Source organism: Ochotona princeps, chromosome 9 (genome assembly GCF_030435755.1).
Source record: "Ochotona princeps isolate mOchPri1 chromosome 9, mOchPri1.hap1, whole genome shotgun sequence".
Taxonomy (NCBI): domain Eukaryota; kingdom Metazoa; phylum Chordata; class Mammalia; order Lagomorpha; family Ochotonidae; genus Ochotona; species Ochotona princeps.
In genome coordinates this window covers 33,387,602-33,413,211 of record NC_080840.1, presented here as the reverse complement: position 1 = coordinate 33,413,211, position 25,610 = coordinate 33,387,602, and the positions used below count along the sequence as shown (strand labels likewise).

General features: G+C 37.8%; 1 protein-coding gene across 6 annotated transcripts in view; it reads left to right on the top strand.

The window, feature by feature from the left end:
* The window catches only part of VPS13B (vacuolar protein sorting 13 homolog B), a 657,044-nt gene that overhangs the window by 49,002 nt on the left and 582,432 nt on the right, over nucleotides 1-25,610 (top strand). For all 6 annotated transcript variants that reach the window (XR_009246065.1, XM_058668587.1, XM_058668588.1 and 3 more), the window contains exons 5-8: nucleotides 10,200-10,367; nucleotides 13,149-13,330; nucleotides 16,339-16,513; nucleotides 20,834-21,102. Coding sequence is in view for 5 of the 6 variants with exons in the window: in XM_058668587.1 (XP_058524570.1) it covers nucleotides 10,200-10,367; nucleotides 13,149-13,330; nucleotides 16,339-16,513; nucleotides 20,834-21,102 (794 nt within the window). In the remaining variant the exon portion in view is untranslated. The remainder of the gene's footprint in view (nucleotides 1-10,199; nucleotides 10,368-13,148; nucleotides 13,331-16,338; nucleotides 16,514-20,833; nucleotides 21,103-25,610) is intronic.

The window sequence follows — 25,610 nt, the reverse complement described above, 5'->3', positions numbered from 1 at the left end:
AATCCTTTCTTGTTTTGGCAGCAAACTGTTCTTCTCAGTTTTTTTTTTTTGAAAGATTTATTTTTATTACAAAGTCAGATATACAGAGAGGAAGATCTTTCGTACACTGATTCACTCCCCAAGTGACTGCAACGGCCACAAGCAGGGAGCTGGATGGGAAGTGGAGCAGCCAGTACCAGAACCAGTACCCATATGGGATCCTGGTGCGTTCAAGGCGAGGACTTTAGCTGCTAGGCCACGCCGCCAGGCCCCTCAGTTTTTCACTGTCTAAGCAAAGACTCGTGATTTGTTCTCCTTGCATGTTGATAAATGAAAAGGTGCTTGTTAGAGTTTCTGAAAGCTTTAAAATTCACTAGTGAAATTATAGTTTTTTCTTTTAAAGATTTATTTATTTTATTACAAAGTCAGATATACAGAGAGGAGGAGAGACAGAGAGGAAGATCTTCCATCCGATGATTCACTCCTCAAGTGAGCTGCAACAGCCGGTGCTATGCTGATCCGAAGCCGGGACCAGGAACCTCTTCCGGGTTTCCCACGCGGGTGCAGGGTCCCAAAGCCTTGGGCTGTCCTCAGCTGCTTTCCCAGGCCACAAGCAGGGAGCTGGATGAGAAGTGGAGCTGCTGGGATTAGAACCGGCGCCCATATGGGATCCCGGGGCGTTCAAGGTGAGGACTTCAGCCGCTAGGCCACGCCGCCGGGCCCGAAATTAGAGTTTTGATGTTTTATTATTTGACATTTTTATTCACCTGGGGCAATAGTGACTTAAAAAGACAGTTTCTGGTAAATACTTAATGTTAGCTTCGTGACCAAAACACATTAATACCTTATTTTGTATATAGTTACCAGTTACCAGTCAATTTTATTTTGTTTTAATGTATCTGTTATCACTGGTATATGGTTACTTTATTTATTGAAGGTCTGTATGCCTCAGTTGGTTTTAACCTAGTTAATTTTTGACAGTCTTATGGTGCCATCTGTTGTCAGAGGCTAGAGTTAGGAACACTGTTCCATAGGACCTGCTCCCTCTGATATGTCCTGAGTCACATTCAGTTGAACGTGAGTAGGTAAACGTGGTATGCTGTTGCTTTGTGTTCTTCAGAGCTGTACCCGGTAGGTGTTGGTGATCTTGCAGGCTTTTGGTAGATTAATCGCTATGCTTGAGAGGGTGCCAGGGGGAAAAAGTGTTTCCAGTTATGCTTTAGAATATTGTTATGGTTCCAGAACTTGCAAGTTATTTTACTTTTTAACTCCTTTAGAAGAACTCCTGGGAGATTAAATTACATTGTTAATTAAATGTGTAGATTGTACTCATTTGTTAGGGCAACTCCTTTACTTTTCCAAATTTCTGACTCCCCTTAAAACTAGTTTATACCTCAGAGCTCATTTTCTAGATACATCAGTCTGTCTCATTCTCTCTCCCTCTATATTCTCTCTCCCTCTGTCTGTACTTCGTTAATTTCATTGTCATAAATTCGAATTTTGTTGCACTTGAACTATTAGTGGTGACTTTTGATTAGCCTGTGCTTTTCTACTTTACTTAACAGGAAGACTCGTGTCCTCTTTTAATGTAGACAGAAGTCACAGTTAAGGGATTAAAAGTTGTTGGCCAGTTAGTGGGAGGCAGAGTAACTGCACTTTGCCAAAAGAAAGAAGAAAGGATACTCTTGAGACTTGGACAAAGAGTATAGCATTTCATTCAAAGGACTCATTTCTGGGAACCTTCCCCTCGTTGGCAACCATATTATGTTTTTTTTCATGTTAGAGATAAATCTGTGTTTTCAAAACTTTTTTGAGGACAAGGTTATCTTTTCTATGATCTGTTGTTACAGCTTTGGAGTTTAAACATTTGTTGGATCTAGAGATGATTTTTGATGAAAGTTTTGGTATTACCAGTAGACAGGCATTTACTTTCTTTGAAAAATAGGTGATGTCTGTTAGTGTGTGTCTAACATCATCCTGGTAATCTTTGCCCTTAGTATCTAGAATAGTTCTTTTTTTCTTGTTTTGGATCTTGGGCAGTGATAACATTGGTTGAATAATTTACTGTTACCGAAGAGAAATGTTGAAAGTCTAGTGGCATGTAGTGTACTATTTCTAGGAATTTGTGCGAATGCTTGTTCTGATTTATGACAGATTTTTTTTAAAGTTTTATTTATTTTTATTGGGAAGGCAGATTTACAGAGAACAAAGAGAGATCTTCCATTTGCTGTTTCACTCCCCAGATGGCCACAATGGCTATAACTGAGCAGGTCTGAATCCAGGAGCCAAGAACCTCTTCCAAATTTCCTACAGGGGTGTAGGGTCCCAAGGCTTTGGGCCATTCTCTATTGCTTTCCTGTGCCATAAGCAGGGAGCCAGATCAGAAGTGGAGCAGTCAGGGCACAAACGAGTACCCATATAGGATCCCGGCACTTGCAAGTGGAGGATTTAGCTACTGAGCCATCATGCCGGGCTCCCAGACATTGTATTTCTTATTGTGGGAAGTTTACAATACTTTGAATTGAACTGATTTGATACATACACATTTTCTTCAAGTTATTGATATATAGGCCAAGACTTTCAGTTACCGATGACAATGAAATATTTTTTATTGTGAGATTAGCAACAGAACTTTTTTTAAACGTGTATTTTTTTTGTTTGTTTGAAAGGCAGATTTTACAGATAGAGTAGGAGCAATGGAGAGATGTCTTCCATCTGCTGGTTCACTCCCCAAATGGCTACAGAGGCCGGAGCTAAGCTGATCTAAAGCTGGGAGTCAGGAACTTCCTCTGGGTCTTCCACATGGGTTCAGTGGCCCAGGGACTTGAGCCATTCTCTGCTGTTTTCCCAGTCTTTAAACAGGGAGCTGGGTCAGAAGTGGTGCAGCTGAGACTCAAACCTGTGTCACTGTGAGAGGACAGCACCCAAAGCGGAGGAGTAGCTCGCTATGCTACTGTGCTAGTCCAACACTGTCAATTTTTAATTTTTATTTTCCTCGATTTTCTCTGTACTTTGCTTCAGTGAATGCTATTTTTTTATCTGAATTTTTTTTTCAACAATAAGGAAATCACAAACATTTAGGGATAGAGAGGATAGAGTGGGCAGGGAAGAGAAAGGTAAGAGATGTTTCTACTTTCATCTTGTGCCCACCGGGAGAGAGCAAGGGCACCCTTTCCTGTTGCCTGGCTTCTCCTGAGCCTGGAAGGGGAGGTGCTACCCACAAGTCCAAGGTCAGGGAAAGTACATCCTGGGAAGGGGGTCATTTGATTGACAGGTAGGCAGATGGTATTAGTAGGGCAGAGGAGGTGTGGCTTCCAGTTTGTGCATTGTAAGCTTGCTATCTGCCTGTCCAGTTTCCTTCCCTCCTGGGGTTACTGACCCCCTGTTCTAAAGGGTTGCTGAAGGATGTAGTTTCATCTCATCCTCTGTAGCTATTTCCTGCATCGGGGTATAGGCTTTCCATGTCCTGGGTTCAGAAATCTTTTTTTTTTTTTTTTTTTGTCATGGAATAATAAATTTAATTAATACATTTTTTTAAAAGAAAATCAAGTTGCTCGAACATCCTTACATTTGTACATTTAAATCACAGGTTGGATTTTTACAAAATAATCTAAACAAGAATATTTTTATATGAAGAATTTATGTGGAAATAGCTGCAACTCAAAAATGTCAGTCGTTTTTTTTTCAGTGTTAATGTATGTTCAATTAATATGAGGTGAAAGTAAAAAGATACATATATGTATGATGCTGCTTACTTCATTGATAATTCACTTAGAAAATACCTATGCATACGGTAAACATAGACAAATGAATACACAACAGACATCTTTAGCTATACCAATTGAATTCCATGGGGGCATTGACAGTAGCTTACATTCAGTAGTATTCTCATCTTCCTGCTCAGTGTGAACAACACAATTGAGCTAACCTGTATTTCTTGTGAAAGGCAAGCATGCCACTTTTTATGAAGCTATGATGAATTGCCTCACTGGGTTCAGAAATCCTGCCTGATCTCACCTAACGGATCGATCTATCAGTGAGAATACTTTTAAGCCAGACAGATTGTTAATGCTTCCATACTCTGAAATATATAGCTTTTGTCTTTCATTGAAAGGGATTGTAAGAAGCAGCCATCTGTAGACTGCTTTTGCCTTTTCTCTAAAATGATCCTAAGTGATACTATCTTTAATTTCTCTCAATATTTCTTGAATAACTGGTATATATATATATATATATATATATATTTTTTTTTTTTTTTTAATTTTTAAAGGCAGATGTACAGAGAGGATGATAGGAAGATCTTCTGTACGACGGTTCGCTCCACAAGCGGCTGCAAGGGCCGGAGCTGAGCCAATCCGAAGCCAGGAGCCTCTTCCCAGTCTTCCACATGGGTGCAGGGTCCCAAGGCCTTGGGCCGTCTTCAGCTGCTTTCCCAGGCCACCAGCAGAGAGCTGAATGGGAAGCAGAGCCACTGGGACTAGAACCAGCGTCCACATGGGATCCCAGTGCGTTCGGGGCTAGAACTTTAACCACTATGCTATCGCGCTGGGCCCAATCACAGATTTTTAAAAGAATATCTTGTTTGCTAAAAAGGCCAGGGAAAATTTTGCATTCCTTTACCTTCTTTGTTGGATTTAATGTCTTCATTATTCTTTCTTCTCCTTCCCGCTTTCTACACAATAGATGTATGTAGATGTTTGTGCTACAGTGCACAAACATGGATTTCAGTTGGAATAGTTAGGATAAAATTAAAAATCATTCACTTCCTGGGTCCCAAGTTGTTACTTAGCTCGAATCTTTATTGTCTAGCACAGGGAGTAAAGAACAAATTAGTATTTAGGTTTTTTTAAGCTGCATGTTTTCTGTCCCAGCTATTTTACTCTTTTAAAAATTTTTCACTTATTACCATTTTGTGATACAGTTCCATAGGCCCTGGGATTTCCCTTATCCCCTCCCCAATTCCCTCCCCGCCTCACTGAGTTCCCTCTATATCATTACTATAGCATAGTTCTTCATACACAGTCACATGTCCATCATAGCAGGCATGGGCAATGACAGAGTCCACATCCTATTGTCTAGATAGAGTGAACAGATTCATTGGGAGTCCATCTTTGGAAGTACAGATGCATACTGCATTGTATCCTCACATCTGGATATGATAGTCTCCATTTCACCGTTACTATACATTCCTTTAAGTGAAAAGCCACAAAATAAAAACAAGAAGAAAAAAAGAAATTAACAACACAGTGAAGTTAAATAACATGCTACTAAATGACTAATGTATCGCTGAAGAAATGTGAAAGAAAATCAAGAACCTTCTTGAAGAAAATGGTGGTATTATGTGATGTGTGGGTCATTGAAGAATTTAATAGTTTTGAAGAGATGAAGCTGAAAATAAAAGTATCTGGGAGATATAGTTTCCACTGATCTTTGGTGAAATATGTCTTCTGTAGGCAACAAATAGATGGGTTTTATTTTTTATTAAATTATTTTTATAATGAGAAACCAGCCATAGACGTTTGTTCATGTAAGGAATATGGCTGTGTTCCAATTAAAATTTTATAAACGTAGATGGCACAGGGATTATTTTGCTTATCCCTGATCAAATATATCTAGTTCATAATAGGCATTTACTTATTTATTCCTCTGTACAAAATCGGACATTTTTTCCTCAGGCTTAGATAACCAGATTTGTGGTCACTGACTATAACATTCATAGTAAGAAGCTGTCCTAGATTTTCTGGTCTAGTAGCTGAAGTGTTTTTTTTTTTTTTTCCTCTTCATTTTATTGTTATTCTAATTTTGAATTTTATGCTACAATTCTGTAGGGTCTGGGATTTCCCTACCCCTCCCCTAAGTCCCATCCCCTGACTGATATTCCCCATGGTATTATAATTGTACAGTCCTTCAGAAGCAGTCATGAGACTGTCAGTCTGTTATTTAAGTGTGTCTTAACATTGCTGGTACAGACAATGTCAGACAGTGCAGCCATCCTATTGCCTAGACATGTTCAAGCATGTGGAGGTTTTTTTTCTTTCTGAACACACACATGCACATTTTCTTTTGTGATTTTGTTTTCTATTTAATGTTATTCCAGCAACATGTTTCCAGGCCATTAATATTTCTTACAGTATTTTAATCATTGGCTTATAATGCATTGTATCACTGTTCTATATATCTGAGAAGCCCATTTTTGATAACTGTTGAGATTATTTGCCATTCTCATTTGTCTAAGATGCTTAGCAAACGTAAGGTAGGCAAATCTTTGCATGCAACTGGGTTCATTTTCCTATAAGAAAAAACTTATGAATCTACAGAATAAATATTTATAATTTTAATGTTTTTGGCATAAATGGCCAAATTAGTCTGAAAAATTTGTGGCAATATTTTCTTCCAAGCACATTTTGGTATAATACTATTTTAAATATAAAATTTGTATTCTTGCAATCTAGAACATACTGTCTATTACTTCTGATTGGGATTACCATCTTTATTTCCATCATTTTTCTGTGTAGGAAAATGATTTTTGTATTTTGTCTGCTGATCAGTTTTTAATTGTTTCTTTTGGATTTTCTACAAAATTATCTTTGAAATGATTTTGTGTCATCCTTACCAAACTTAAGATTACTTTCTTCTCCTTATTTAGTTTTCTGGAACTTTCATGACCATGTTTAAAACTGATAGTATCTTTAACTCATAGCTGTTTCCCTTAGCTCCTAGAGTAATTGCCCTAAAATAATGCTTAGTTACCAAAATCTGATGACTGCTTTTTAATTTATGCTTTATTGGATCTATCTGAATCTATGCTAATAAAGCTTGCTTATTCTTAGCCTTTTAAAAAACTAGGATGAAAAGATGAAGATCCACTGTGTGTTTCCATCTTTTATTTTTGGGGGTGGTATAGGTAGTGTTAGGTTGTATGGGGTTTGTGGGTGAGAGAGAAGCCGCTACTAAGAAATTAGATAGGCTGGCTAGTAACAGTATTTTAGGACCATCTAACAGCATGTCTGATAGATTCTTACCCTAGGGTGATTTTGTTTTCTGATGCCAGGAGAGTAGACATGGATTGCTGGGATTTGAACAAGTGTACTCCCAGGAGTCTCTGTATATGGAGAGGTAGCTTTTCTGTTTGCTTCATATCATCCTGTAGCTTACCAGGACCTGTGTTATTATGAAGGGCAGTAATGTATATTTTACCTCATGGGCAGCTCCTTTTCACTTTGGCATTATTGCACTTTTAATAAGGTTAAATATTGTTCTATAAAAGCAGTTCTTTTTAGATACTTGATTCTTTTCCTTTGGTGTGTCCCCCTCCTTTTTTTTTTTTTTTTCCAAATCATCAGTTTTATAGCATAAAATTGGTTGGAAATGCTAAAAAATGGTGAGAAACCCATTAGCATATATAGAATGCTTTGCCTTGGGCGTTTTCTTCAGTGGTGTCCTTTGTTTTGACGTTAATTAAAGCTTAGGAAACTCATACAAACTATGTAACAGTTCATATTACTGACAGAATTTCCCCAAATAGGAAAGCAAATATTAATCATGCATACTTCTTAGAAACATTTATTTTTTACTTTTTACATCTATGTTGACCAGGAGTACTAATAAGTAACGTACATTATAGTTGATAAATTTGAAGTTTTTTTCAGAGTCTGATTTCTTGAAGACTATCTTAGTATCTACTGAAAATTGTGTGTGTGTTTATTGCATATGATAACTGGTACTCTGAAACTTGAACTTAAAATTCTATTACATGTTTTTCCTAGTTTCATCTATTGGGATTGAGTGAAGGAACTTAAAAAAAATTTTTTTTTTAGTTTTTCTTAAAATCAGATATGGAGACAGAGGAGAGAACAGGGACGAAAATCTTTCGTCCAATTATTCACTCCCCAAGCGGTTTCAACGGCCAGAGCTGTGCCAATCCGAGGCCAGGAGCCAGGAGCTTCTTCCAGGTCTCCCACATGGGTGCAGAGTCCCAAGGCTTTGGGCCATCCTCAACTATTTTCTTAGGCTAAACGCAGGGAGCTGGATGGGAAGTGGGGTTTCCAGGATTAGAACTGATGCCCATAACGGATTCCAGCACATGCAAGGCGAGGACTTTAGCTGCTAGGCTATCATGTTGGGCCTAGGAACTAGTTTTTATGTGTTATACTTGAATAAGTTAACAAGCTTTGTCATAGCAGTCTTCAGAGTAGGTGTTAGCCATGTCAGCTGCCTACAGAGGCTGATTTCTTTTTACACAAAAGTTCAGTTATCTTTGTCTCTTTACTTTTTGTTTGAAAGGAACAGATTTCATGTAATTCATATGTAGGGTTTAAAGAGCATAGTGATACTTCTTACCTTACCCTCTCTCCTTTTCACCCTTCTTTCTCCCTCCCTCCCTCCCTTTTATTTTTTTTACAATGACTTTCCACTAACTAAAGATTTCTACATGAAATCAGTATAAAAATCACTGCTTGAACCCAGCACAGTGGTTTGATTGGCTAATCCTTTGTCTTGCAAGCACCTGAATTCCATATGGGCACTGGTTTGTGTTCCAGCTGCTCCCCTTCCCATCAGATTCCCTGCTTGTGGCCTGGAAGGGCAGTAGAGGATGGCCCAAACACTTGGGACCCTGCACCAGTGTGGGAGACCTGTGTGAAGCTCCTGGCTCCAGAACGGCTTCGCCCCACTCCGACCGTTGTGGCCGTTTGTAGTGTGATCCAGTGGATGGAAGATCTTTGTCTCCTCTCTATAAGTTTGTCTTTTGAATAAAAATAAATAAATCTTTGGACCCGGCACAGTAGTCTAGTGGCTAAAGTCCTCCCCTTGCACCTGCGAGGATCCCATTGAGGTACTGGTTCTAATCCTGACTGCCCTGCTTCCCATCCAGCTCCCTGCTTGTGGCCTGGGAAAGCAGTTGAGGATGGCCAGGGACTTTAGCACCCTGTACCAGTGTGGGAGAACCAGGGAAGGCTCTGGGCTCCTGGCTTCAGGTTGGGTCAGCTCCGGCCATTGCGACCACTTGGGGAGTAAATCAGCAGACGGAAGATCTTTCCATCTCTCCTCCTTTCTGTATATGACTTTACAATAAAACATGGATAAATCTTAAAAAATAAATGTTTGAAAAAAAAATAGAAGACAAAATGCTGCTCCTGAAAGAGTATGGAACAGGGCTTGTAAATAGTACTCAGATCTCAAAATGTCAGTTTTACCAATATACATTACATGTTTAGTAGTCTGTATATTAATTGGACAAATATGAAAAACATTTGTCTTTTGGGGATTTGTCGATAAATGGTGATTGGATGAAGAAAATCATGAAATGCATATATGATGGAATACTACTCAGCAGTAAAAAGAATGAAATCCTGCCTTTTGTGATGAATGGATACCATTGGAAACCATTACGCTTAGTTAAAGTATTCATCTTTTTAAAATGCTGCTTATGTCTCACACTTACCTCTACGATAGAGGCTGTGGAGTACTCCACAGTAGCATGCAAGGGCACGGCGAGGGGTGGGGGATCCCAGAGCCTATGAAACTGTCACATAATGCAATGTAATTAAAAATTTTTTTTGAACTTTCTAAACTATTAAAAAGGATATTCATTCACTACTTTTGTTGTTTTAGGTTAGTTTATTACACCGTTGTTATTCTGTTACTCAATCTTTCATGTATTTATTGTTTGTCTTCATTGCAGATGTCCTCTAAGCTTTCTTTAACTTTGTATTTTCTACTTCATATTTCTCCTCATTTTAGTAATACATTAGTAAAGGAACATAAATCCATTGTTTCTCCTGTCTTTCTTGTTCTAGGGCTAGCTTTTGATTACATATATAATACATGTATTTGACTAAAATTAGGAGATGATGGTAGTTGATTTGAAAAGCTAAAAGAAACATTTCTTATGTGTTATATAATTACTATATAGTAACCTTGTTTCTTTTGAAGTAAGCAGAAACCAAATTATAGAGTAATCATTGAATGGTTTTAATGTTTTATTACTAAAAAGATTCTGTTATAACATACGGTTCATTACAGAACTTGGTAATAGTGTTTGTTGGGTTGTACTTGCTGCTAATTAGCTGTCTCATTTTGGCAAACTTCTGAATCTATATGAACTTTATTTTGCAGCACAAGCTATAGAATGCCTACCTTTCACATACATTAAATTCAATAACATTTAAAGTATTTGTTGATGGACTTATGATAAATTGAATCATTTCCGTTTTTTGTAGGTTATGTGCAGAGTCTGATTAGACGAGTTGTAAATAATGTAAACATTGTTATAAACAATCTCATACTCAAATATGTTGAAGATGATATTGTTCTTTCAGTCAATATCACTTCTGCAGACTGCTATACAGTAAGTGAATTATGGGATCGTGCATTCATGGATATTTCTGGTGAGTAAATGTTCACAGTTGCATCTTTTCATAATTCAAACTATCTTGATTTTTAACGTCTTTTGTTTTTGGTCCACGTGGCTCTTTGATAAATCTAAGGAAAGCTTTATGCTTCCAGCCTAGGGGGGAAATGTTCATATGCAAACTTTTTTTTTTTTTTAAGATTTATTCATTTTATTACAGCCAGATATACAGAGAGGAGGAGAGACAGAGAGGAAGATCTTCCATCCGATGATTCACTCCCCAAGTGAGCCGCAACGGGCCAGTGCGCGCGCCGATCCGAACCCGGGAACCAGGAACCTCTTCCAGGTCTCCCATGCGGGTGCAGGGTCCCAATGCATTGGGCCGTCCTCAACTGCTTTCCCAGGTCACAAGCAGGGAGCTGGATGGGAAGTGGAGCTGCCGGGATTAGAACCGGCGCCCATGTGGGATCCCGATGCGTTCAAGGCGAGGACTTTAGCCGCTAGGCCACGCCGCCGGGCCCCATATGCAAACTTTAACGAACAGTACAGAAAGTTAATGGACTTTTAGGCTAAGAAACCTCATACTTGTTTTTGAATAGTCTCTTTTAAAATAGTGGTAATATATTGTGGGTTTTGATTTTTTTCAAAAAGATTTATTTATTTGAAAGACAGACTTACATAGAGAGAGGACTTCCATCTCTAGTTCACTCCCCAGATGGCTGCAATGGCTCGGGTTGGGCCAGGACAAAGCCAGGAGGTGGGAGCTTTATCCAGGTCTCCCAGGCTAGTGGCTACAGGTGTCTTAAGCACTGTTTTAACTCCTGTGTCACTCACCTACCCAGTCAGATTGCTTTGAAGATTCCCACGGCATAGCATATGGAGAGCTGCTAACAAAATCATTGTAAACCTATCGATGAGGAATAAAACTACTCACTTGGTTGAAGTCCTGTTTTCTGATTTAATGCTTTACTACTAATTGTTTTGTCTTTTATCTTTCAAACCCCTGTTTGAAAGGGTTTCTGGTAATTTTTTGGAAATATTATTTATTTGAAAGTCAGAGTTATAGAGAGCAGGGGTGGAATGGCAGAGAGGAGACAGAGGATTTGTATCCATTGTTCACTCCCCAAATGACTACAATGGCCATGGCTGGGCCAGGCTGAAGTCATGCTGAAGCCAGGAGCCTGAAACTCCATCTGGGTCTCCAATGTGGGTGACAGGGACCCATGCACTTGAGTTTTCTGCTGCTTTGTTAGATGCATTACCAGGGAGCCGGATTGAAAGTGGAGTAGTTGGGACTAGAACTGGTGCCCATATGAGATGCTGATGGCTTCAGGCAGTGGCTTAACACACTACGCTCCCATATTTTTCCCAAGCAATTTCTTTATTTTCCTAAATTATTTTTTTTTGTTTCCTTAATATATCTGATGTAAAAGGAGATTTTTAAGGGAGAAGCCCCACCCAGTCTCGCACCCACCCCAGGTCCCAGATGTGGGGCATGCTCCGAGGGTCTTGCTCAAGTGGTTTTGATAGTTCACCAGTTCTGAATTGCTGCCAGTCTCACCACTCGAAGCAGGTGCGGTTGTTGGAGAATCCACTGATTGACATAGTGTAAATTATTTTTTTAAGTGAGGAGTTTTATTGGTTTTTGTTTTTAATTGGAAAGTCAGATTTATAGAGAAGGAGAGACAGAAGAATTGCATTTGCTGGTTCACTCCCCAAGTGGCCACAACATCTAGAGCTGAGCTGATCTGAAGCTAGGGTTCAGGAGTTTCTTCTGGGTCTGCCATGGGAGTGCAGGATCTCAAGGCTTTGTGCCTTCCTCTACTGCTTTCCCAGGCCACAAGCAGGGATACAAATTAGTGCCCATATGGCATCCTGGTGCTTGCAAGGCCAGGACGTTAGCCACTAGGCTACTGTGGTGGAAAAAATTTTTTTTCTTTACTGATGGATATATGTACTGTAGCCCATTAGCTGCATGGAGCTGCTAATGCGACAGTGCAACTGCACCTGAAGTTTTATGTAGTCTAAATGTTTTAAATAACAACCATAGTGAGTTTCATTTAAATGTAGTTCTAAATAGCCACCATAGTGGACAGTATAGATTTACAGTAGTGGGCCCGGTGGCGTGGTCTAGCGGCTAAAGTCCTCACCTTGAAGGCCCCGGGATCCCACATGGGCGCCGGTTCTAATCCCTGCAGCTCCACTTCCCATCCAGCTCCCTGCTTGTGACCTGGGAAAGCAGTTGAGGACGGCCCAATGCATTGGGACCCTGCACCCGCATGGGAGACCTGGAAGAGGTTCCTGGTTCCCAGGTTCGGATCGGCGCGCGCACTGGCCTGTTGCGGCTCACTTGGGGAGTGAATCATCGGACGGAAGATCTTCCTCTCTGTTTCTCCTCCTCTCTGTATATCTGACTTTGTAATAAAAATAAATAAATCTTAAAAGAAAAAAGATTTACAGTAGTAATGAGTTGCTTAGGCTAAAGTGAATTGTCGAAAAGTTCATTTCAGTGTAATCATTGTACAAAATAACTTGCAAATTTTGTCATAAATTTTGGCTCAAATTTGTTGTTACACATACTGAGGACATCTGCTTAGCCCTATATTTGGTTCTTCAAATGCAAAATGGAGATGATTGTGTTTATTCTATAAGGTTGTTAAAAGATTTCAATGATTTTTAGAGGACAAGTTCTTTTGGCAGAATATCTTGTTTTACATGTTCCATAAGTCTCACAAGTGTAACTGTTTTTATCATTTATACTAATTGTTGCCTTTTCAGGTTAGTTTTACCTCACTTATATATTTTTTTCTCTTTTTAGCAAATGATCTGGTGTTGAGAAAGATTATCAATTTTTCTGATTGTACTGTTTGTCTTGATAAACGAAATGCCAGTGGTAAAATAGAATTTTACCAGGATCCTTTATTGTACAAATGTTCCTTCAGGACTCGTCTGCATTTTACATATGATAATCTGAATTCCAAGATGCCGTCTGTTATTAAAGTAGGTCTCTTTTTTTATAGTAAATGTCTGTTTTGCTAATTATTACTGAAAAAAAACAAGATAGGGGCATGTTTTGGCCTACTGGTTAGGATTCCTGCCTTCCTCAGGCGAGTACCTGGTTCAGCTCCTCGCTTTGCTTATTGCTTCCTGCCAGTGTGAACTCTGGGAGACCACACTAACTGTTGTCGCAATTGGCTCCAGTGAGAGAAACCTGGATTGAGTTCCCATCCCCCAGTTTCTGCTGGAGCCTATGATTTGTGCTATAAGCATTTGGGGAGTAAATCACGAGATGGGAATTCTGTTTATATCACTGTGTGTCAGGTAAATAAACATTTGAGTAGGGAAAAAAAAAGCAAAGAAAAGCTAACTTTGCAATTTCTGCAGTTTTGATTATTTATTTATATTTATATTATTTATTTATATTTATCACTTTTTGTGTAATATGTTCTAGTAGAGGTATTTTGCGGACAATTTTTCAATTCTGTAACTACAATTTCCTTTTAAAATTTGTCTAGTGTTTAGTGTTTGTCCAAGTAGACAGGCACTTGGCAGTAGAATGTAGGAGTCTCAGCTGCTGGGCCAAACATCTCTTCCTGGTACATGCAAAAGTTAACAAGTTTAGTGGATTTCATTTTCAATGCTTTAAGTTAGTAACTAAGTATAAATCATTTCATCTTTTGTTAGCCATTTTTATGGGTATTACCTAGCAGTTTCTCTTAGAAGAATTTGTAGATTGACTTTTGATCTTATTAATTTTAATGTAGAATGAATTTTATTGGATTATGTGTTTCTGACTAAAGTTCTAGGATGAATGGGCTAGGGTTAATTTCTAAACACTGTTATAATGGCAACTCAGCTTGTGACTGTAAAAATTGGTTCCTTTTGTGCATTGCTTTAATAAAATGTATATTCTTTCGTGTAGCCATACTGAAATTTATATTTATACATAAAATCTGCCTTTTTTTGGTAGGAATGGGTAGTACTCAGTCGTATTTTAGTGTTTTAAGTCTGTCATTAAAATTGATCAACTGTGACATTTTATTATAAAAATAAGCTTGTTGACAAGTGGTTTTTGACTTTGGTAATCAGCACATGGGTTAGCATTATATTTTGCTCAGCTTATACCAGTTTTTGAGTGTTTGATAGAATATTTGAGACTTGGGTTAGAACCATTATTCTTGCATCTTGTGGTCCTAAGATTGGTGTACTGAGCCAGGTGTAGTCAGCCTCATGCATCACTTGAAAGACATAGGGTACCCCAAAATGTTTCACATGCCTTCATTTGGTTTTAAACTTCTCACCTGTTTTTTCCAGTGGCTTTTTACTCATTTATATTTTGGGTAGGCTTCTTGGGGCTTTATATCTTTCATGTGAAACAAATATGTTCTAGATATTATGACATTTTTGAGATATAGCATATATGGATACATCAGTTAATATTCTATTTTGAAAATTTGTATTTTTTATAGGAATTAAAATCTATGCATGAATCATAGGTCACAGTTCTGATTAATTCATTAGTAAATATTTGTATTATTGTAAAAATCTTTTGTTGGGGTTAAATTTTTAACACTTGGGATTTGTACTGCAAACCTGTTTCCAGACAAGGTTAGTCAGAATATGTACCCCTGAGCATTGAGTCTGCTTGCTTTCCTTATATGTGATTATTTTTTTAAGTCACCAGTTTCTGAATAAAATATATAATTCAGTGATGTACATTTATGAATTTAGAGTTTTGAGTGTATGGTCATTGACTTGTTTGAATTAACCGTTGAAATTCGTTGTGTATTTTCTTCTGTTGAGGATTACTTTTTTCATAGTTTTTAAATGCATTTCAGTATGTACATACATATTAAGGTATATTCTCTGTAATTGGTTTTGCTTATCATTCATGGTTTTGGTGTAATATGGTATTTAAACGACTTAGAGAAATCGTATGTAAGACCAGCTTAGCCAGGCTGATATTCCTTCTGTGCTACTTCACCCCCACTCCATTTTCATACCTCTTAGTGTTTTATTCATTATGTGATTTTTAAGTATGTTTTAGGAAACTTGTGTTCATAGTTGAAATAGTTTTTTATGCCCCACCCTGCTTTTATGACTATCCGTTTGCAAATACATTTTTTATGCTTTGAGCCCTAAAAGTATGATTACCATTACTTCTTTTTCATGTTTTGTAGACACTCAAATACCAGTTAGTCAAAATAAACTTTCTAAGAGGCTTGACTTTATGGCTTAATTGGTTTTATTCCATGTTTATATAGCAGCCGGAAACCATTACGCTGAAATTGTGTTTATATTCCATTGATGTCTATTTCTTTAAGGAGAGCTTTGATTGCTTTATATCTTATTTGATATTAATCTTATTTCATTCTTCTAATTGATTCATGTTATAAGCTTTATATCACATTTATTCTGTTTAATTTTTTCCAAAGAACTTGCTTACCTGTATATTTTACTGGGTTTTTCATATTTGACAATAAAAATTTTATTATTTCTATACTTACATAATTGTAATGTTAGTCTTTTCTCCACTTAACATATGGTTTTAGGATGTGTTTGTATTCCTTTTGGTTAATAAGACTCGAAAGAGTGATTAAAGTTTTACTAAAATGACATCATCTGCTTTTTATTATTCTTGTTTTGTCAGATCTTTCTGTTTTTTGGGGGGGAAGTACTATTACATTGTTAATGTTATGGAGTTGATATTTGGTTTTATAATTTTATTGCTGTAGTTGTTATCTGGAAATCTACCGTAAGTAGATTTTATTTTGTAGACATATCTACATTTTTGACTTAATTTTGTATCCAAGACTATTGATAATTTCAGAAAAATATATGTAACCACTAAAACTTTAGAGTCAATATTATTTTGGCTTAAATACTGAACATGTTTTATATATGATTTTTTTGTTTTATATTGTATTTTAAGAATTAAAATTTCTTTAGTTATCTTTAGAGATATTTCTTTAAATGCATTTTGTTTGTCTTTGTGTTTTACAATACAGATTCATACCTTAGTGGAGAGTTTGAAACTTTCTATTACAGATCAACAGCTTCCTATGTTTATCCGTATAATACAGCTTGGGATTGCTCTTTACTATGGAGAAATAGGCAACATTAAAGACGGAGAAACAGAAGATCCTACTTGTCACAATAAAGAGAAATTAGGAAGCATTGTGGGTAAGTACAGCAGAAACTTCATTTAGAATTGCTGTTCTTACCAAGTGTTTTACCACTGGGAGACTTTAAAAAACACATTTACTTTGCTGTACACAGGGTTATAAATAGGTGGGATGACAATATTTTGATTCTTTGACACTACTTTGATTTGTCTGCATGTTAGAATGCCTTTTTTTCTGTACAGTAAAAATATCCTTGATTATGTATTTAAAAATATCTTTTTTCAGGTTCTGCCTTGCCTTCTTTGAAGACTCCCATTTTGTGTATATTAAGCTGTTTGAAGTTCAGCAGAGCTCTGATGCTCTGTTTTTCTTTTGTTTCATTTTTGGCTATTTTTTTATTTCTGTGTAAGTTCACTGATGTGTCCAATCTGTTGTTACAGCTAGAGCCTATTGCGTCTCTGACATTGTGATACTGAAAATTTTTTGTCTCTTTAAGTTTAGTTTAGGTCTTTTATTATGTAATTCATATCTCTCCTTCACTCATGGGTTCTTGAACCTGTATTTTAAATTGTAATTGTTTTCATGTGTTTGTTTACTACTGCTTTTTACGATTTTTGTTGTTTTTCAGATCTGTTATTGACTTTTTCCTTAATGATGAATTGCATTTTTGTAGTTCTCTATATGCCTGATAATTTTTAACTGTCAATTTAAATTTTATCTTGTTGAATGCTGGATATTTTTATGTAGTAAAAGTGCATTGAAACTACTTGGAAAGAAATTAATTCATTTAAGTCTTTTTGTTTTTGTTGGGTGGAATCAGAGGCACCTTCTCTAAGTGCTGTCTTGTCTCAGTACTGTTGCAGTTCTCTTCCAGGCACTCTGCCTAATTTCCTGTGAATTCGACTATGTTTTCCTTTTTTTGCTAGTGGGAACAATAAGTATTCCCAATCCTGTATAAGCCATGGCTGTTGCATTTCTGCTCCTTTCAGTTGATTGTTTTCATGACTTCTTCACGCTCCTCTCCCTGCAGCTCTGTGCTGCTCCACTTAGGCTTCTGTCGCGTTCTGTCCCTCTCTCGCTGTGATCTCCCTCACATCCATCCTCCTATGTCGGCCCTCTTGCGAGTCTCCTGTTTTCATGACTTGTAGTTTCTTTTCTATATTTGCTGACTAATATCCACTTGGAGGAGTATCCTCTGTGTGTCTCGGGGGGTCTATGAACAGCTTACTTGTTTAGTACTCTGCCTTGAAAATAGTAGCCATGTTAGTGTCCCTGGAAGTCACACTCTCTCATCTTGTCTCAACTAAGAAAGGATGTTGAGTTCTGCTTAGATTTCCATTTTCTTGGTGTGGCTTAAAACCTCATTGCAGGCAATAAACTGGAACTGTATCAGGTTATTTCTCTTGGGTTCTCTCAGAAGTTACTGTCCTTCATTGCCTAATATACTGGGTTCTACTAACCTTTATTTCATTTTTTTCATTCTTTGTTTCCTTTACGTGCCACAAAAATTTATCTCTGTTGCTTCCTCCTGGCTGTATATAGCTTCTCTGACTGTTTTAAATCCTAAAAGTAACTATATTGGATTAAAAATAAGCTAATTATATTGATATGTAGTTACCAAATATTCAGAATATGGTACTACATTAATATTTGTATGTCTGTGTTAGCATGTTAGAAAATAAGTTATATCAGGAACTATAGCAAGCTTTCAGAGTAGTAATGAGGGGAATGATATTTGAGGTAATGTCATGATAATCAATGTATCCATGATTTCTGAAGATGTTGGAATTGCAGATACTGCTAATGCAACTATGGTTTGATATCTACATTCATGAAGTTTTAAAGAATAATCCACTTTAGTTAAACACTTAATATGTGTTTTTTTTTCCTGTTGAGAGTCATGGAATTCCTGAATTTCATCCAAGGGTCTCAGATGGGACATCATTCTAAAGAAACAGTATTTTAGAGAAGTGTAACAATAGCAGGAAGATGTTTTCCTTTTCCATGCCCTAATTCACTATTTTTATAAGGCATTGTTTTTGGCAGGTTTAATTTATTTCTCCAGTAGAAACTTACATGATTATGATTAGAGGAGGATCTGAATAGAGCCTTATAAAGATGAAGAGAGGTAAATGGCACAGTGTCTAAGTGTAGGATGTTCTTATTTCCTGTCATATAGTTTAAGAAATTTATATAGAATTTCTGCAAACTATTGGAAGCAATACCATTGTGGGATGGCCATTGTGGAAAATAGCAGTCCAGTCCTTGGTTACATTGAAGGGGAATGAATTCTTGCAATGAAATATCTCCTCTCCCTTGTTCGTATCAGCACTGTGCTTAGTAGCCAAGACGTGGAAATAAACCTAAGTGTTCATCCACCGACGAGTAAAAAATGTGGTACACATACACAGTGGGATTTTACTTAGTCATCAAAAAGGATGAAATCTTGTCATTCTCAACAACATAGTTTGAGCAGTGAAATAAACCAAGCACAGAAAGACAAACATCACATGACCCCATCATATACAAGTGAAAACTATTAGGGTGGTTACCAGCGACTAGGAAAGAAAGGGGGAGGGAGAATACAGAAAGATTGGTTGGATGGGTACCAGGTTATAGCTATTACTTTTGAGGGCTCTAATGTTCTGTTGGTGACCACAGATAATGTACTATAATTCTCTATTAAAAAACCCTAGATGATGGAATTTTAGATAGCTTTCACTATTGAAAAATGTTAAATCTTTGAAAGATAAGTAAATTTACCATGATTAGATGTTACACAATACAAGAATGTAATAAACCTGTATTTTCCACCAAAATATGTATAGTTTATATATGTTAAAAATACTTATTTTTTATATTTATTGGAAAGTCAGATATACAGAGAAAGAGACAAAAGAAGCTCTTCTGCTCATTGATTCACTCCCCTAGTGGCTGCAATGGCCAAAACTGCGCCGATCCAGGAGCCAGAAACTTGGTGGAGATTGGTCTCCCATGTTGGTACAGGGTCTCAAGCCTTTGGGCTGTTCAACTGCTTTTGCAGGTTACAAGCAGGGAGCTGGATGGGGAAATCGGGCTGCTGGGATTAGAACTGGTGCCCATATGGGATTCTGGTGCATGCAAGGCGAGGACTTTAGCTGCTAGGCTACTGCTCCAGGCCCTATATGTTGTTATTTAAAAAAAAAATGAAGCATTCCCACTTGGTTATGAAATGGAAGAATTTTTTCTTAAGCCAGAAAGTCTAAAAGAACGTAATTTGAGGACTTAAAGGGTTGTGTACTTTTAGATCAGTTAATTCAAAGTAGTTGTGCTTGAATCTGTGGAGATTGCATATCATAAATTTATTGCAGAATAGTTTTTCTTTCTACCTTTCATAATTACTCGTGTGTATTGTTAAAATAATATTAAGGCACTTTGATAGGATTTGTCTGTACAATGTTTGAATAAATTGGAGTGGTTGAAATCTATTAACCTGATCTGCCAATTCATAACCAAATGTAAGTTTTTTTCATCTGTAGATTAGGGAAGATAGTAATATGTCCTACATAATAGCAAGGAAGAGTCATGAGTGTTACTATTTTTTAACTACGTGTATGAGCCATTTCAGGAACAGGTGTTTAGCATAGTGCTTAAGATGCCTGCATTCTGTAAGAATGTTTAATAGCAGGTTCCTGCTGAATCACGCACTGGCAGGTAGTGGAGAGGGCTCAAGCACTTGGCTTCCTACTCAGGGTGGGAGACCTGGATTGAGTTCCTGGCCCCGTTGGTTTGCAAGTCCTAGGCATTGTAGTTATTTGGAGGGTAAACCAGCAGATAGGAACTCTGTGTTTGTGTGTCTTTCAAATGAACAGTTTAATAAAATCATTTCATTGCAGCATATAATGTCATTCTTTGGGATAGTTTTTGTTTTGGGCGAGGTTTCATTTTTGCCTCAGTTGCACTTGTCATTTTCTGTATCAGTGGGTGTTCTAGGAAGTCTTAAGCTTTTCTTTTATCTTTCTGCTGTTATATTTCCAATGAAAGTTCTTCCACAAAGTCTTATTTTTGAGAGGTAGGATTTTTTTTTGTTTAACAAAACAATGAGTGAAATGTTAAAAAATTATTTTACTTATTCTTTGTACTTGTTAAATACTTTTAAAGTTATATGTAGTTGATTACTTTTCATATAACACGAATTCTAATCTATGAAAGGAGAGTTACACACTGTACCATAAAGAAATTTGAGGAGAATGGCAACTTACTGATTTTAAATATTAGCTACTGTATGATTTGTTAATGCCTTATGAAGTTGTAGTAAAACATTTGAAAGGATTTATATTTTTGTTTTTTCCTCTAGTTCAATCCTCTTAACTTTAAGTGACTTGATTTTGATTGATAGATGCTGATGATGAGACGAGAATAGATCTCCAGTATCCTGCTCAGTACAAAGGCCAAGAGTTGTATTCACAGCAAGAAGATGAACAGCCACAGGGATGGGTATCATGGGCCTGGTCATTTGTGCCTGCAATTGTGAGTTATGATGACAGTGAGGAGGACTACTTTGGGAATGATCTTGCATCTACCATGCATCAACAAAAAGCACAGACTTTGAAGGATCCTATTGTTTCTATAGGATTTTACTGCACAAAGGCAACTGTGACTTTTAAGGTATGTTTTTTTTTTCTTCTGTTGTAGTCTGTATCTCTGCCTGTTTTAATCCTTAAGTTTTGATTACTTTTAGAATCCAGCTTAACTAAAGTTTTACACTCAGTAGAATCCTTAAATGTTTGCAGTGGCCAGGGCTGAAGCTTGGAGAGAGGGGCACGGTTCAAGTTTTCGATGTTTTTGGCCAGAACCCACCTGCTGCTTCCCGTGGTCTGTGTTTGGAAGCTGGAATCGGGAGCCAGAGCTGTGTGGTGCTCCCAGGCACCAACATAGGAGATCTGACATCGTAACCATTAAACACCTTCTCTCACCAGTGTCCTTTATCAATTTCATACATCCTTTTTATCGTCCTTGCCACGTCATTCAGTTTGTATACAGTCATTACCTAGTGCTTTTTCTTGTATATTAAAGAAAAGCACATTAAAAAATGTCTGAACTCATAGTATTTCATTTCTCTATTCTCCTTTAGAGCAAAATTTCTTTGAAGACTTGTTAATGTATAACTTCTTTGTTTCCTCACCTGTCTCATGCTTTAAGACAGTGCAAGTTCCATTTCTTAGATCCTCTTCTAAATCTGTTTTAGCAGTAATTAACATATTTTTTGCCACTTCTACTAAAAATGTAAACATATATTCAAAAGAATATTATGACAGTCATGTCCGCAATGTAGAAGACTAATACAACAGACCAGCATTATGGTGCCATGGATTAAGTTGCTACATGCAGTGTCAGTATTCTCTATGAGCAGGTTTTGGGTCCTAGTTGCTCCGCCTCAGATCCAGGTCTCTGCTAATGTCCTCAGCAGAGCAACAGAAGATGGTCCAAATACCTTGATTCCTGACCCACGTGGGAGTCCTAGAAGATGTTCCAAAAGTTCTGGCTTTGGCCTGGCCCAGTCCTGGCTGTTATACTCATTTGGGAAGTGAATAAGTGGTTGGAAGTCTTTTTATCTGTTTCTGTCTTCCTCTTTAACTCTGACTTTGAAAGAAATCAGTAAATCCAAAACAAAAAACCAAGTGAACACCCTTTTACTTAAATGTAAAATTGCTGGTACTTTTAATATGCCTTACATTCCTGTTAAGTTTGTCTTCTCCTTGTGTTTAAGTTAACATGGTATGAACTCTGGGCTATTTGTTCACTGGCCTTTCAGTCTTTAAAGATTTATTTGCTTATTTGAAAGATTGACAGAGAAAAGAAGGATGAGGCAAGGGAGGGAGAGATGAGTGTTTCTGCTGTCTGGTGACTTACTCCCTGAATACTGCAGCAGTCAGGGCTAGGCCAGCAAGAAATCAGGGGCCAGGAATTCCATTCTCTTCTATCTGGGCATCAGGAGAGAAGTACTTGGACCATCATCTGCATTAATAGAGAGCTGGGACTTGAACCAGTGATGAGTAGGATGCCAGGTAAAATATACGGTAGGCTAACCTGATGTGCTACAGTTCTGGCCCCTCCCTGGCTTTTTAAAATAACCTTAGCATCAGTAGAGTATTCTTCAACAATATCTTTATTTAGTAGATATTAGTTTAAAAAGATCTGTTTATTTTTAAAGAGCAAGTGTGAGAGCACATGCTTCCATTCTCTGGTTCACTCCGGAGATGCCTGCACTGGCCACTGTTGGGCCAACTTCATCTTGGTCTCCAGTGTGGGTGATAGGTGTCCAGGCATTGTAGCCATCTTCTTTTTCTCAGGCCTTTAGCAAGAAGCTGGATCAGAAATGGAACACCTGGAGCGCTAGCTGGTTTTCATATGTGATTCTGGTGTAGCAGGTGATGTCCTTATGTGTTGTGACACAATACTGGCATTATTTTGTCTCTAGAGATACCCCAATGAACAAATGTAAACTCTTGCGTCTTAGAACTTAAATTGTTATTGTAAACAAGTAATTAAGATGTATGTTCTTTGATGCTAATGACTATATAGGAAAAAATGAAAGAAGGAAGAGGAACAGGGAGTGTTTTCACTTTGTAAAGGGAAAACAGTTATGCAGTTTAAAATATATGATCAGAGAAGGACCTTATGGTGAAGGGAGTATGCAAGCAAAGCAGACACATGTGAGTTTGCATTCCAGGAATATAAATGTAAGGACCCCAAAACTCCAGTCTTCAACAAGGAGGCCATTGGTGCCAATGAGCCTGTGTGAAAATAGCATGCAAGCAGGGCCGGGCGGCGTGGCCTAGCGGCTTAAGTCCTCTCCTTGAAAGCCCCGGGATCCCATATGGGCGCCGGTTCTAATCCTGGCAGCTCCACTTCCCATCCAGCTCCCTGCTTGTGACCTGGGAAAGCAGTAGAGGACAGCCCAGAGCTTTGGGACCCTGCACCTGCATGGGAGACCTGGAAGAGGTTCCTGGTTCTTGGCTTTGGATTGGCGCGCATCGGCCCATTGCGGCTCACTTGGGGAGTGAATCATCGGATGGAAGATCTTCTGCTCTGTCTCTCCTCCTCTGTGTATATCTGGCTGTAATAAAACATGAATAAATCTTTTAAAAAAAATAGCATGCAAGCAGATCAAAGAGATTTTGGATTCTGGGGCAGTTCACAAGTTGTCAAACCGAGGGTCTTTACATTAGGGCACCAGGATACAAGAATGAACCCACAACGAAATGACTGACAGTCTCCTACATGGTTGGGAGACACTCCAGCGGCAGCATGATGAACTTGGGAAAATTCACAAAAGATGCACATTGTGAACCTGGAGGGGAGAATAGAGAGGAAGGGAGGAAACTTATGGGAGGGGAGAGCCTGGTGCCAACTAAATTGTAACAAAAAACAATTAGTTAAAAAAAAAAAATAAACCAAAAAACTGCAGGTCTTCTCTTTCTTTCAAACTAAGAGAATTTTTGGATAACTTTCAGTAGAAGATTTCTAAATCTATTTTTTAAATGGATCTCTGATTATTGTTTCAAGAATGTAGAGAAAAGCAGAAATAAAACGGTTAAATAGGATTATAATATTCAGGCAAGAGAGATTGTCTTGGACTAGGGAGAGTGGTAGCAGGTGGAGGTGATAATGGGTGATTGGATTTTAGACAAGTTTTGAAAGTCAGATAGGGAAGATATCTGCAGAAATGAAAGGATGCTGGGAAGACTACGTAGGTGAGGTGCTACAGGATTCTGGAAGTTGTCTTCAGATGCTTTGCATCTTTGAGGAGCTCACTTAAATCAATCAGCTTGAGGGAGGGAAGTGAAGAGTTGACATCAGATGCAAGAGTCGTGGGGGAGAGTGAGCAGTAAACTGTCTCAGAAAATACTGTGTAAAGGCTGTTGCAGTGGCATAAAAAATCTGAGAAAATACTGTGTATGATCACCTTGTCACTAGGGATCTGTTAGACAAAAGCAGCCATGAATTCGAAGGGCCACCATTTTTTTTCTAGCCATTTTCTGTACTTACTCAAAGGTAAATGGTGAAGGTAAGTAGAGGACAAAATCATTTCAGAGGTTAAGAAACTGAGAAATCAGGCTTTTGGAATGATCCTCTGAGAATAATTAAATTACCTAGAGTTATTACAGTTGTGATGTGGTACATAATCCAAGATCTAAATGTTCACAAGAGAAGTGGGAGGATTTGTGACTAAGAATGAGAGGTGGCGGGGTGTGCAGTCTGTTCTGTATTTTTGCTGTTTTGAAAAGTGATATATAAAGTTACTTGAGTTCATGAGGACAAAGTGTGTAAGTTTATTTTCATTTGAAATTAAAATCCATGCCTGTGACATATTTTGTAATATGCATTTTCCATTAACTCTGAAGATCTCTTTGAATTTATCTAGATAGATATTTGGTACTTGAGTGAGTACTTTCCTTTAAATACTTCACATCTAATGCTTTTTTATAGTGTTCGCTGATTTTCTGCTGCTCAATCTGTAAATGTTGGCTTATGGGGATTGTATTTTTGTTTGTAATGTGTGGCTTAGTAGGAGACAGCTGTGTCTTCATCTGTTTCTGCATGTAGTCTGGAAATGTGGTTGATCATAGCAAGTTATTTCTGGTCTCACATAAATACTTAGTTGGAAGGAGATGAGTATTTTAATAATTTGCTAGGAAAATTATGGATATTCTGTTTTGATAGTACACCAGAAGTCATTAGGTGGTCAGATAACAAATGTTTGTTGCAGCAGTCATTTAGCCTAGCACTTAAGATGCCTGTTTCCCATGTCACCGCAGAGTTCAGTTCCTGGCTTCTACACCTAATGACATAGTGGGAGGGCCAGGGATGGCTCAGGTAGCTGGATTCCTGCCACACATGTGCGAAAACTGGTTTGTGTTCCTAGCTTCTGGCTTTCCAGTTCTGGCCCTAACTAGCATTTGGGGGAGTCAGCAAGTGGAAGGAGAAATCACTCTCTTAATCCGCCTTTCCCCAAAACACAAAGTTGCTTGTGTCTTGAGCATTTGTACATTTTCTGATACATATTCCGACATACATTCATATACCCTTCTGTTTGTTATCTATGCAGCAATCCATCTCTTCATCGGCTTGTATTTTCCAAACTTTGAGGAGTCATTTAAGATTTTATTTCC